Below are 14113 nucleotides of genomic sequence, written 5' to 3' on the forward strand. Positions count from 1 at the left end.
GGTAGAGGAGGACCCTAGAGGGCCATTGGCCAGCCAAAGGCACATAAATAAGAATCTGTGGGGATTGCCAGTATATTTGGGGGAGTCCTATTTGAAATTATTTCATGGTCTTATGATAAACTGTTTACTTTTTTCCTGCTTTCCATTTCTCCATCTGGAGAAAGTCTTGTCCATTCTGCTTGTGAATAGCAGCTGCTTGGTGGGGTGCCATAATAAGCACACTGCAGTAGTGGCGCGGACCCAATAAGCGATAGTGAACTCTAAGCCCTACACATAAACCCTGCAAGGAAGACTCAGAGGGGTACATTCACACACGCTCTTTAAGGCAGCTCCACAGCCGTTCTGTCCCTTGTGATTTTCATACATTATTTTCCTTTGGTAGATTTATAAAAAGGGGGAGAGTTTATCCAGGCACCCAGATTATCTTCTCCACGGGGCCAGTGCCACTGTGGCTCTGAGGCGGACTGGCAGTCATGTATTTTCCCCCCTGGGTAGTTCTGGGTTGACTACAAGCAATTTGTAGAACGATCTCTGCACGAACGAGTATCTGGGAGAAGGAACCGTTATAAGGGGAAGTTTAAGCTGTGCCTACTTGGGTTAAAAGCTCAGAGATGGTTTGGGGTCTCTTTTAGCTAAGAGCTTCAGACTGGCCTGTGAGCAGAGATAGATGTCGAGGCAAGTTTTGTTGGTGGTTTCTTGCAAGCTGAGCCTGTCCCTCCTGCTGAGGAGGCTAACCCATCCAGGCGCTCTGTCCAGGCTTCCTTGCAGCCGGGCTGTGTGCCACTGACCCCGTCCAGGTCCCATGAGATATAAGGAAACCCAGAAAAAGAAAATTGCCCTCTTTCTGCATATGAACCTGGTTGTGTGAGGATGAGTTAATGCTTGGAGCCATCTTGGTATGGAAATGGGACATGAGAGAGGCCATGAGAGCCAGAGAGATGTTGACACAAAACCCTGATATGGCCAGGTCATCCAACTAATCTTGGACTTGTTAAGTGAGAATTAAAAATCTCTGTTACTTAGGCCACTTTGATTTGGGTATTCTATTAACTTATGGAGGAACTGTCTTCCAGTGGGTATTTTGTAATGCTGTGGTGACTCCATATATACATCAAAGTTGGAAACAATCTAAACCCGAACCAAACAATTCACTTAAGTGGACTCTCAGATACCTATACAGTGGCATACACTGTTCGGCCGTTAGGAGTGATGCAGTCAAAGCATTACTCAGGGATATGGGAGAAAGTTCGATACGTGCTAAAGAAGAAAAGAAGAACTTTAAACTGAAAGACAGCATCATGTTACTTGTGTTTTAAAATGCTTATGTATGATTGAAAAAATACAAGATGGACTTGATCATTACATTAGTTGTTTTTTTTGGCTGGTAGGATTTTGCATGACTTAATTTCTTTATATACTGCTTGTTCCTTACACACATGATTTCTGATCTAAAGAAGTTATAACTTCTGTGAACTAAAAGTGCTCTATAACAATAAGGGATTTAGAAAAATTACAAAGCAAAATTTGTATTTATAGGCCCATTCCTCCTCACGTCTGCCCCATCTGAGTAAATAGTGCAATCATCTACCCAGTGACTGGGGGGCTGGTGTTAACGAAGTATCCTGAATTCCTGCAGTTATTCTCATGTCCTTCTCCTTCCATAGCCATGTCTTTTCACGCTGCCTCAACTTACCTTCAGTCCTTCTACTCTTTATGACTTGTACTGCCCCAGCCCTAATCCAAGTCATCGTGCGTTTTTGGTTTGAGCCCGTATTACCTCCCAGCTGCTCTCGGTCTCTCTCCTTTCATCTGGGTCACTCTGCCAGTCTCACATAAAGCATTCTGTATTTTAAACATTTTAAAATTATTTAATACTCTAGCTTGCAGTAGTGACTAGTCTTTATTTAAACCAGTGGAATAAATACTCAAAAATAGATCCATTCATATACATCAGAGGGGCATGTGTTCAATGGGGGGGAAAGATGGCCACTAATAAGTACTACTGAGGGGATAGTTGGTTATTCTTGCGGAAGAAAGGAAATTGGGTCCACCTATCTCCTCGTTTGCAGAAGTCAATCCAAAAAGCACATGAAAGAACCTTAAAACTTTCAGGAAAAAAAAAAAGAATCTTTGTCTTGGGGTAGAGAAGTATTTTTTAATGGGTCACAGGAAGCTGAAACCATAAGAAAAAAGACTGATGATGTCACCTAGTTAAAATTGCAAACACCCGTTCACCTAAAGGTGAAGTAAAGAAAGTGGAAAGACAGGCCTCAGAAACGGAGAAAATACTGGCAACACATACAGCCAGCAAATGATTGCAATCCAGCTTCTGTCCATTAAGGACAAACTAAAAGTTTAATTTGAAAGAAAAAACAAAACTAGAAAAACTCACCACGGCCTAAAGCTCTCCTTAGGAGAAAGTCTAAATTCCTTTCTGTCCCTAATCTGATCCATATTTCTCTTCTCCCATACTTTCCCTTGCTCTCTGGGCTCCCACCAGATGTTCTTTTGCTCTGTTGGTCATCTCAGGGCCTTTCTGGTTCTGGGCCTTTGTGTACCTGTTTCTCTCTTGCCTGATTCCTTTCTCCCAGCACTCTGCAAGGTGCTCTTCTTCTTAACTTTCATGTCTTCATTTAGAAATCATTTCCCTAGAGGGGCAGTCTCTTTTGATTCTTGTGAAGGATTGCTTACCTCTTGGGGTCAGACCTCCCTAGTTAAGAAAGGCCCCCATGGGGCAGTGATGCCATCACTGGACTGGATGGTGGAGGCTTGTGCCTCGTTCTTGATACTGATAAAATCTACTGACTCCCATGTGTGTGGGTGTTGGACTATAAGATTCTAAAGCCTGTTCCTGCGGGGTGGGAGGATTCCCACTCCACCAGGCAATTCTCTAACACCAGTTGGGTGTCCCATAATTTAGCGAAATTCTGATACTATCTGTCTGAAGATAGCATCCTGCCTTAGCCCTGCGAGACAACTTCCCACCACCACCACCAGCAGCATCCCCTCTTCTTCAGAACCCAGTTGCAAGTCCAAGTTGTCACCTGTGCTTCCAGTTCCCTTCTTGGGTTCCATTAATTTGCTACAGCAGCTCACAGAACTCAGGGGAACCTTTTAGTTACAAGATTAGCCATGTATTGTAAAAGGATGTAACTCAGGAACCAGAATAAGATGATTTAAACAAAATATGGGGAAAGGGTGTACAGTTTCCTGCCCTCTCCTAGTGCACATTTTCTCTAGCTCTCCCCTGGTGTTGGTCAGCCGGGAAGCTTTCCTAGCCCTGTTCTTTTGAGTTTTTCATGGAGGTTTGGCATGATTGATTAAATCATCCGTCAGTGGTGATGGGACTCAGTCTCTAGCACACTCCTCTGCCCGGAGGTCAGAGAGTGGGGCTGAAGTTCTAACCCTCTAATCACATGGTTCTTTTAGCAACCAGCCCCCCAAAGTCACCTTATTAACATAACAAAAAACACCTTTGCTGCTCTCCTTGCTGGGGAAATCTCAAGGGTTCTTTGTGTCAGAAATAGTGGACAAAGAATAAATGTATAATTCTTATTATAAATCACAACATCACAATCTGGTTCAGTGTTTTTCAAATTGTGAGTCAGACTCATGAGTGTGCAATGAAATCAATTTAGTGAGCCATGGTCAGAATTTTTATATTAAGGAGTAGAAGAGAATAGAAAATATTACAGGAAGCTACACATACTATTTGGTATTGCGAATATTTTGTTTTGTTTACATGTGTATTCTCTGCAGATAAGTGCATGTCCACACATGTACAGCACACACATGAGTTTTGGTCAAAATGTTGGAAAGCAGCTCATCTAGGTGTCATCTGAAATTCATTCTACTTTTGAAGGTTAATTGCAGGATTACTGAAGAACCTAAAGTAGATAGGCTTTTTAAACACAGCTTGACTTTTTTAAAGCGCTCTGAAATAACTAAAGAACACTTTCCTGAGCAAGATCCTCTCACTTGGTGACTTTAACAACTAAAACCCAAAATAGAAGCATTGGTTTCAGCAAGATATATGTTAAAAAGCTCTTAAAAATTGTTTTTAAAGCTTAAACAAGTTTTCAGGAAATTTTATTTCTGTTGTTAATTTGCTTAGAACTACCTTTTCTAGTAAACTTTGGACCACTTCAGAAAAGAAATTCTAGCAGGATCTCCGATGGGAAAGTTAACACAATAATTCAGATTTGGGGGATTTTTTTCCCCCCTCCTTTTCTTGCCATTATCAGTTTGTGAGTTAAACTGCAAATTAAGACAATAGAATTCTTGGCAGAGGAGTCACGGAATTGCTTACTTTGCTTGTTTAGTGTTTTCCTCGTAAAGACCAGCGCAGGGAGTTTGAAGAGCACAGAGATCTGTGGTGTTAGTATGAGAAACATCCTTGCAGTGATAATCTTCTTTGGGTTGTTCTAAATGTAGGTCCTGCCCCTGCAGTAAAACTCGTTCATGTTTTAAGTCATTAGAGTGAGTTACAGATAAATTTCGGTTGAAAAATTCCTTGTTTTGTTCTTTTTATTCTTGCTTCTTTCCATATATTCACTTACTGGCTTTTGCTAGATGTATTTGTTAAAAGCAAGAACTCTTGGGGCATGTGGGTGGCTCAGTCGGTTTTAAGCTTCTGTATTTGGCTCCGGTGGGCTCAGGCTCTCTGCTCAGTGGGGAGTCTAGTCCCTTTCTCCTTCTGTGCCTCTTCCCACTTATGTGTTCATTCTCTCTCCCTCTCAAATAAAAAAGGAAAAAAAAGAAAAAGCAAGACCTCCCAATCTTTTGTCCAGAAGGGCACATCTATTTTTCCCATCCCAACAACTACAGAGAAGTAGAAAGAATAGTAAAATCAAGACTGTGTACTCATTACCTAGGCTAAACCAGTTAACATTTTGTCTTTTGTGTATATACTGAACTGTTTGAACGGAAGAGGCCATCGTGATGATGGTTCACCTTGTGTTACATCGCCATGCATCTTCTATAAACAAGGGTGTTTTCCTCTATAAGGGTGATACAGTTAACACATCCATATACACAGTGTATTTTTTGTGTTCCCAGTTCTCCAGTCCGCAAAATGTCTGTGGTAGCACTTTCTCTTCCCAGCAGTCCAACCCCCACCCCACCCCCAATCTGTGACTCATACTCACAAATGTATTTGTTCCTTGGTCTCTGCAGTCTTCTCTAAGGTAGAATAGTTCCCAAACCATTTACTTTATGACTTGGACATTTTAGAAGACTCGAGACCAGTCTTGTGGCATGTCTCAGAACGTTGATTTGTCTGATTGTTTCCTCATGTTTAGATTCAGTTTAAGTATTTTTGGTAAAAATACTATCTGGGTGCTGGTGTATTTATAGTTGTATCACCTTATTGGTGAAGCTTGGTAATCTGTGGGTTGATGTTTGACAGTGAATTATTTGACCCCCAACAACTTCTTACCCATTGGTTTTAGCTTCAGTTGATGCTGTTAATACAGTTGGGGTGGTGAAGTGGTAGATTTTAAATTCTTTTCCCTTTTAAATTAATTTTCTGTAAAGAAGAACGCTCTCTGCCCCCTCATCCTCCTGTGTGTGTGTGTGTGTGTGTGTGTGTGTGTGTGTGTGTGTGTACAGACTTCTGGATACCTTTTTCCAGTGATGGCAGTCACCATTTATTGTTTATTATTTGCCAAACTTTATGCTAAGGGTTTTACATGAACAATCTCACAGAATTCTCCCAACACCCTCGGGATAGATTTTAAAACTGTTCCCGCTTTGTACATGAAGACACTGAGGCCCAGAAATGTTAAGTGAGTGGCTCTTCCTTACATAGATGGTGATGATCCCAGCTTGGTGGCTCTGATGGCCTCTTCCTTATCCTGCATCACTGACTGCCTTTTAGGATCTCTTTTCTCAGATTCAGCCCAGCCCCCACAGACCATGTCCTTACCAAAGGGCATCTTCACAGTTCAAAGAGTGTAGATACCACCCCAGTCCTGGGCCCTTCCATGGGCTTGTTACTCCATTTCAGAGTCTGTTGCCTCCTCTTTCCTAGCTTTTCTCAGTCAAGGTCACTGGGTCCCCCATTACTTCTCTCAGCATAGTGTCTCCTGGTTAGCTCAAGGCACACATGCTCTGTACCACGTTGGCCAGCTGGTGTAAGAATGTTGTGAACTTATGAACCATTCCCTCGTCCTTGGCCCCAGAATGCCCCACAGCCTCACCTATTTTCTTAGGGTTCTGTGGACCCCACTCCTGGAAACTGTTTCTTAAAGTGTGTTAAATGTGTTAGAATCTGTTAGAGTTATTATTCCTCATGATGCTTTTAAATTGTCTCAAGTTTTGCCAGTCAGGACCCCTTCTGGTTGGCCTGGTGTCCTAGTTGTCACTCCCCATTAGATAGATTTAGATAGCTTCCTTACTTCCTGGCACAAGAGCTCTGAGGCTCACCATGCACTTTTTTTTTTAAAGAAACCAAGATATGTCACTAAGTGTGCTCACTGGGGTGTCATTGTTCTGAGAAAGATGCTGCCTTTTTTTTTTTTTCCCCCTCTTTTTAGAATTTTTTCTGTGGTTGATAGCATAGTAGAGATGAAAGTAGTGGGCAAGAAAATCTCTGCCTGGTTTCCAGCTGTTGTCCAGAATTGCTAGGGATATGTATTTCCTGAAGCTCCGCATTTATTGTGCTCCTACTTGGTCATTGGCCTCTCAGGCCCTGGCAGTCAAGCAGTTGGGGACATTCAATTAAAAATAATTCCTCCTTGGGACACCTGGGTGGCTCAGTTGGTTAAGTGTCTGCCTTCGGCTCAGGTTGTGCTCTCAGGGTCCTGGGATTGAGCCCTGTGTAGGGTCTCCTGCTCAGCGGGGGGTCTGCTGCTCTCCCTCCCTCTGCGCCCCAACTCATGCTCTCTCCCTCAAGTAAAATCTTAAAAAAACAATTCCTCTTTTTGTAGAAAGAAAACATTTCAAAAAACATTTCCTGTGAACTTGATTCGCTCATGGGTCCTTTTCTACCCTTCGTTCCAGACTTAAAACTGCAGGGTAATAATTCTTTGTTATAGAAACTCCAGTAAAAAGCTATTAACAGAATTGAGGCTATGTCTACCACTCATTGCTGTATATTTTCAGAAGTAATTACTGGCTGTTTTTCAAAATTAAATTAATTATCTTAATGGAATGCTTACTTGTCTAAGTTTAAAGTTCACTCCATTTTAATGTTTATTCTCTTGAATGGCCCATCAAGGGAACTCGGGAAAAAAAGGGATTTTTATTTTGTATTGTGGTTTGAGATAAGAGAGTGTTTTGGGTTTTTTTTACCTTTTTACCGCCCCCCCCTTTTAATTAAGTAACTGAAAGGTAGTAACAGCCTTGGGAAGCTTAGTGAGAATTTTTCCAAGATACGTTATCTTTCTTGGTAGGTTTTTCTCAGTTATGGTTACATAGAGTGTATTTTATTTTAATGCTTACTTGGTACTACATTCTATGTCGTTCTTTTTGATTTTTGGCTTTTTGTTTCTTATAAAGTCATTTTTTAACTTGTTTAGAATTATATGGTGATTTGTCTCAAATTATTTTAGTAACAAGTCAGTGTTGAACTATGTACTCTTAATATACATTGCCTTTCCTTCCATCTTTAAAGAGCAAGAAGTTTTATGTTTCTTAGCAGGACTGTAGTAGCATAAAGTAGTAAACCTTGCAGGTTAATTGCTCTGTAATTAACATGGATGGGGCGGAGACCAGAGGACACCATGGGGCAACTTCAGCAAGCTCTCCTTGTGTTGTAGGGCGACCCGTTAGGTTATGCTGCTCTCAGCTTCTGGAATAATATTCAGTGAAACTGAGTTTGCTCCCTGGTAATCTGCTTTGAGTGTTCCTCTGTCAATGAGAAGACTTGACAGAGATTCTTTTTTGTATTGAATTCTTGAATGTTATTTGAAGTTTGATAGATAGAAGCCATTTTATTTTTCAACCTAGGAAAGGGTGGGGTTCAGTTGATTTGTTGATGACTCACTGCTTTTATTTAAAGAAGATGGTGTCTTATATGTTTGTGTAATTGGCTAATCAGGAGTCATTATCAGTGTGCATCTGGCACTCTACTTCTAGGATAGTTTCTAAGTGTGAACTTACAAAGAAGCTTAAAAATGACCACCTAATACAGAAAGCAGTCCATTTCATTGATGTAAACATTTTAAAACATACTAAATTATTTCTGTATATCTGTTTTACATTTTTATCATATATCTTTTGGTGACTTATTTAATTGCATTCTTATTTTATAATTTATATTTTAAACACTTGATAAAGATTACTCCTTTCTACCAGATGCCTTACTGAATATAATTTTTGGTTGATATTTTGTATGTATAGTGGATGACTTATGAAATGGGTTCATGCTTAGCCCCTTCTCATTCTTTTTTTCTCTCCTAAGTTCAAGGCATATTCTGTTCACCAACGTGATTATAATTTGGATGTTGCCATTCTTAAGATCTATGAAAGGGCTTTACAATTTTGGTACAGTAACATGTGAAACGTTAAAACTCGTCAGTGCAGTATGGCATCCTAGAACAGAAAAATGGCATTAGTGGGAAAATCAGAGAAATCTGAATAAAGTCTGTAGTTTGATTAATAGTAATGTATTATGTTAATATTTTAGTTCTGATAATTTCTGTGGTTATGTAAGATACTAACTTTAATGGAAGCCAGGTAAGGGGTATATAGGAACTCTTTTCAAATTTAATTTATCAAAAGCTTTAAATGTATGACGAAGTAACATATGAATAAAAAGTGGTAAGTTAGGTGCCAGTGATACAGAGGCTGGAGGCTGGTCTCTTCTCTCCAGAACAAGTCAGAGGTCTTCTTAGGCATAAAAAGATGGATAACAGTACCTTTCCAAGGCAGCCTTTGCCAGTGAATGATACAGGGAGTCCGTTGCGATAGTAGACATTTGGGATGTTTGAGAGGCCATTGTAGAGTGGGTGGGACATGAGCCGGGATGGATGACTATAGCTTTGTTAGGTGAAGGTGAGGTGGTTTTAAGAGATGGGAGATGACCTGAATTGAGGGGGAAGACATACCAGTGGTGATACAGGATGAATTCATTGGAATTCAAGTGAGCTAACAGGAGGCTTGTTCTAATCAGAGTATGATGAGGGTCTGATGGGTATGGTGGTGGTAGAAATACAAGGAATTGAGAATTGATAGGATTTGGTGATTAAGGATGTAGGAGCACAGAAGAAAAACAAATCAATGGTGACTGGTTATCCTGAGCCAGTGGATGTTACCTAGGATGTTTGTGTTAAACATTTCTGTTTTAACGTAATGCTGGACTGCCAAGCAGAGTTATGTGGCAAGAAGTTAGACCTGGGCTACCAGAGAGTGGGAGAAGAACAAAAGATTAAGGACTGTTAACTCTTCAGTGAGGAGAAGAAAAAAAACAAGGAAAGCTAATGGCAGAACATTTCAGACAGGTAAGAGGGGCCTTGGGGTCACTGCGGTATTCCCGCAGCAGGTAGAGGAAAGTTTCAACAAAGATGTACGATCTATGGCTGTGTGTATGTCACGAGAGAAAACTATAAAATCTTCAACCAGTTGCGGTCTGGGTGCTTATCAGTTTCCTGTGAAGGTTGGGTCTGGAATCCAGATTATAGGGAGTTAAAGAGGAAGTGTAAGTGTGTGTGTGTGCGTGCGCGCGCGCGCATGTGCACGCAGGAAGGGGTTCCTGAGAAGTGGAAAGAGCAAATTTACACTAGTTTTTAGTGAAGTTTGGCTCTGCAAAGTCAAGGGTGTGCGTGTGCACACACAGTAACTGAAGAGGGCAAAAAAGGTTATTTTAATTAAATTTAACAAACATTTATCAAAGTGCCAGTTATGTACAGGGCACACATTAAGGGCAGTGGAAGACACAAAAAGTGATTAAAATACAGTGTTTTTTCCCTTTTGAAAAAGTGCTACCCCAAGTTCTTTTGGCGTTCGCTTGGCAGTTCATCTCAAAATTCTAGGGCTGCTGGTATCCAGCTGGCTAGCCAAAGGCCAGAATCAGTGACCGCACAACTGGAGGTGGGGGCGAGCCCTAGACAGTCAACAGCATTGAAAGAGGAGGGATGGACAGCGGACATGGCCTGTATAGGCGGGGAACGGTCTTGGCCTCAGAAAGGTAAAGGGCCCCTCCTTCCTCAAAGATGGACAGATGGGGAGAAGAGGAGAAGCTGGTGTCAGGCTTTGAGGTGGGATGGTGAGGCTCTCAGGAAGTCTCTCCAGTGAATGGCTTATGCAACAGACCTGGGGTGTCTTTTCTGCCTTTGAAATGTTCCAGGTTGGTTGGAAAAATGAGGGTGATAGTGCTCATTTTTTGCCCTGCGATAGAAAAATAGAAGTGAAACACCTGGATTATTGAAGGTATTGTTTCCGACTGAGGCTTTTTTTTTTTTTTTAATGTCTAATGAAATCGATGTACATACTTTGAAATTGCCCAGATATTCTGAGTCTCAGTGCGTGCAGGGAGCCAGGGTTTGCGTCAGATACAGACTCGCAGAGCTTAGTGTCTGGGAAGGGTGATAAGATAGACACATTTGCAGGCTCTTAATAAATGCTCACCAATTGAACTCTGATCTGAGGTACAAAGTGGCTGCGTGCCCGACCTACACACATGAAGACTTACGAGATTTAGAGCAGGAAGGGAATTGGAGCAGTTTCTGGTGATTGCTGTTGAATAAGGTTTTGAAATAAATTTGCCAAATATTTGCCTTGTTTTCTTCATAGACGTTATTTTCTGGACGTTGAGAAAATACGATCATGTGCTCATGCTTTTTGGTCACAGCTAAGTAATAGTGTATAAAAAATTACGAACATGACTTTGGCTACTCAAAAGGAGAAATACACGGCGTTGAACTATCCAGTTGGGTGGTGCTTTGCGGGACTGTGGGGTGGCTGTCAGTTGGCGGAATATCTAGATCACGGCTCTGATTTTTCGATGTTATATATGTAAACTTGCTTTAAAAGTATTAGTATCTTTAAAAAAAAGTGTTAGTACTTTATTTTATTGACTGTATTTTAAGTGCATGTAGCCAGAAAACAGTTGCAGGTCACTTGGAGGAAAGAGCTAATTAGTGTTGTACTTTGACTTTTATAGTCAGACACAAGAAGACGACAGGTAGAGGGGAAGAGGAAGGAAATAAAAGTGATTTGGGGAGGAGGAAAAAACCATTCACTTTTTTCTTTGAAGTATTTTCTTTAAATATTAAAAAAAAGGCATTTCAAGATCCTTCTTATCGGTGAAGGGGGGCAGCATACGCGGTCCTGCTTGAAAGATTCTAGAAGACTGTTGGGCTATCATAGGATTGATCTGACAAGTGATTTACTTGAAGGCATTAATTAAAATGCAATCGCTGCAAAAGTTAGTCTGAGAATTCCTCAGCACTTCTTCTCCTGGAACACCATTAAGCAGGTCTCCAGTGGAAGTGGGTTCCTGTGGAAGGACATACTTAACTTGGGAGATCTCCCCTCACCTCCCTCTCCTCCTCCCCGCTCGGAGGAGGCAGCCAGGCCTGCCCAGAGCAGTTCCTGTAGCCCAGCGTGATGTGGCCTCTGCTGAGGTCAAGCACTCCGTTCCAGCTCTCAAGGGCTTTCTCCATGTGTCGCCAGTGTGCTGGGGAAAATGACTTGAAACTCTTGTCAGCACGGTTACCGGTGCATGCATCACAGTCCCACTCAGATAAACCTGTCACAACACAGAGGCGGCCGCTGGAGAAGAGTGCGAGGGCAGGCCTCTAGCTTTCCGTTCGAGCATCACTAAACGTGCACAGAGTGCCCAATTATTTCAGCATTATTGAGCAAGCCTACAGGAGGACCCCAGCCTTGCTACATTAGATTTTCTTTAGTAATTTGCTCAAGTACCGCTGAGGACACTTAAAGGGCTTAAAACGGTGGCTGCAACCAGTTTCCTTTTCTGGGTTGTTAATTCAGGTTTTCTCTTTCAAATTAACTCTCGCTGCATGCTGTGCAGCGGCTCTGGGAGAACTGTTTAACACTAATTTTCTCAATTTTCAGCTTTTTTTGTTCAACATAACTGCTTTAACAGTTAGTCACGTATATGTTTTGATTAGAAATGTACGCTAGCAAGGCCATATGTTTGGGAGAACAAAATACAGACATTTTGTTGAAGAAATCTGAGTTTCAGCTATTAAAAGGTACTTAGCTAATTTCACTATTTAAAAATTAAGTTCCTTACAGTAGGGTGCAAACCCCCCAAATCTAAGTTAAAAAGAGCATTTCTCCACTCTATGTCTCCCTCCCTCCCTTTTCTAAAAAATCTGTATATGAAGGACAAATCCTTCGTGGGTGCTGGGTATTCCGTGATCTTTTTGCACCTCGTTTCTTTTCAGGGTGGGGGGGGGATGCGGTTATAGGGAACAAGTTCAATATCTTTGTCTCATTCCTCACAGCAGCAACAACTCCAGGCCCAGCATTTATCACATGGACATGGTCTGCCGGTGCCTCTGACCCCACACCCTTCGGGGCTTCAGCCCCCTGCCATTCCTCCCATCGGGAGCAGTGCTGGCCTTCTGGCCCTCTCCAGTGCCCTGGGAGGCCAGTCCCACCTGCCAATTAAAGACGAGAAGAAGCACCATGACAACGATCACCAAAGAGGTAAGTGATTTTCTCCAGATGTCAGTCTGCTGTTACCTGCCTGCCACCCAGGGTGGGTCCTGGATACGGTTGTTTATTCTGTCTCTGGATTTAATTTTCCCAGTGACTACACAAAGGATTTCTGCTGGAAGGTAAATGAATGATTGGAAGCAGTCTTTTTCCAGAGGATCCCCTGGTGGTTGGCAACAGTGAATGCAGTCCCTAAAGGCAAGGGGTCCTATTTCCTGGTTATTGCCTTTGATCCCGTGCTCCCTCCTATGTTCCCCAAGTCTAAATCAGTCGTGAAATCCCACAGTGTTCTGTGTTTGAAATAGTGAGTGGCATTAATAGCTGATTTCGACCTATTCTATTTGGGGAATCTACTTTGGGGAAGGCTTACTGACAAAGACTCACTTGATAATTTGACAGTCAATTATTATTTATAAATCAGATCAGCCTATATGGTGCAGTAAAAATCTCTCAGGTAAGAAAACAACTTTAGTAGTCTTAGTAATTGAGAAAGTGCAGCCCAAATTAATGAAATCTGTTGGTTTAACTACCTCTCTTACACAGGCTGTCTAGAAGCTTGAAATTAACTCATTTCTTCCTATAAGAACAACACAACTATTTATGCTCATAACTGATTTAAAGGACAGTTGTGCTCCTTCTAGATTGGTTTTCTCCCTCCATTAAAGTATCTGAGTGGTTCAGAGATACTTGATGTGACCATGTTTATATGGTGCTTACTAAAAATTTTTATTAGCTGCAGAAAAGCAAATGAAGAAGTCTCTCCCAGCATTCCTTTGTGGGAATTTAGTTAGCCCATGGGTGGTTGATTGGTTAAGAAGGGTGTGGTTATAATTAAAGCCTCATATCTACTCCTGTTTCAGTGTCATTACTGTGAATTACAATCTTGGGTAAATGATTTTTATCACATAAATATAAATTTCCCATATCTGATGTTGGAAGCACTGTAATATTTCCCATCCAGTTACATTAATGCTATGATGCAGAGCTGAAGCTTGACTGTGAACACTTTTTTAAGTGGACAAGTTGATAAGGAGTATAAATAATCTGAATATACAGCTTTAGTTTCTGAAATTGTGTCAGAGGTAGATTGGCGCTTTGTGGATCTCGTGGAGCAGTATTAATAATTAACTTTACTGCAAAGATGACATCTGTGCCATTTATTATTTAGCAGAGATCAAGTTTGATAAATGTATGATTTTATGTAAACTAACTGGTACTTTTCTTTTTTCTTCTTCCCACCACCTGTGTTGCTGCTCTTTGGCCTGTAGATAGAGACTCCATCAAGGTAGGACTCAACTTCACAGATGAAGGGATGGCTTAGAAGGTCTCTAAATGATTTGAATAAATCTAGCAATGATGAATTCTCTGAGATTTACAGAATGATTTGGTGGGCTTTACCAAAATGTGGTTAACTGTATTTTTGACTACTATCAGTTGTGTGTGGTTGAGATTTTTGACAATATTGGTCTCATTTTTCTATCAC

General features: G+C 41.3%; 1 protein-coding gene across 11 annotated transcripts in view; it reads left to right on the plus strand.

Moving 5' to 3' along the window:
- TLE4 (TLE family member 4, transcriptional corepressor) overlaps positions 1-14113 on the plus strand; it is a 141194-nt gene that overhangs the window by 59690 nt on the left and 67391 nt on the right. For 6 of the 11 annotated variants that reach the window (XM_032866690.1, XM_032866698.1, XM_032866695.1 and 3 more), the window contains 2 exons: positions 12420-12621; positions 13899-13915. In XM_032866690.1, the coding sequence (XP_032722581.1) occupies positions 12420-12621; positions 13899-13915 (219 nt within the window). Of the gene's footprint in view, positions 1-12416; positions 12622-13898; positions 13916-14113 lie in introns of all 11 variants that reach the window. The other 5 variants (XM_032866689.1, XM_032866697.1, XM_032866693.1 and 2 more) reach the window with 1 other exon arrangement.

Source organism: Lontra canadensis, unplaced genomic scaffold, assembly GCF_010015895.1.
Source record: "Lontra canadensis isolate GAN:19392208 unplaced genomic scaffold, GSC_riverotter_1.0 scaffold31, whole genome shotgun sequence".
NCBI lineage: Eukaryota > Metazoa > Chordata > Mammalia > Carnivora > Mustelidae > Lontra > Lontra canadensis.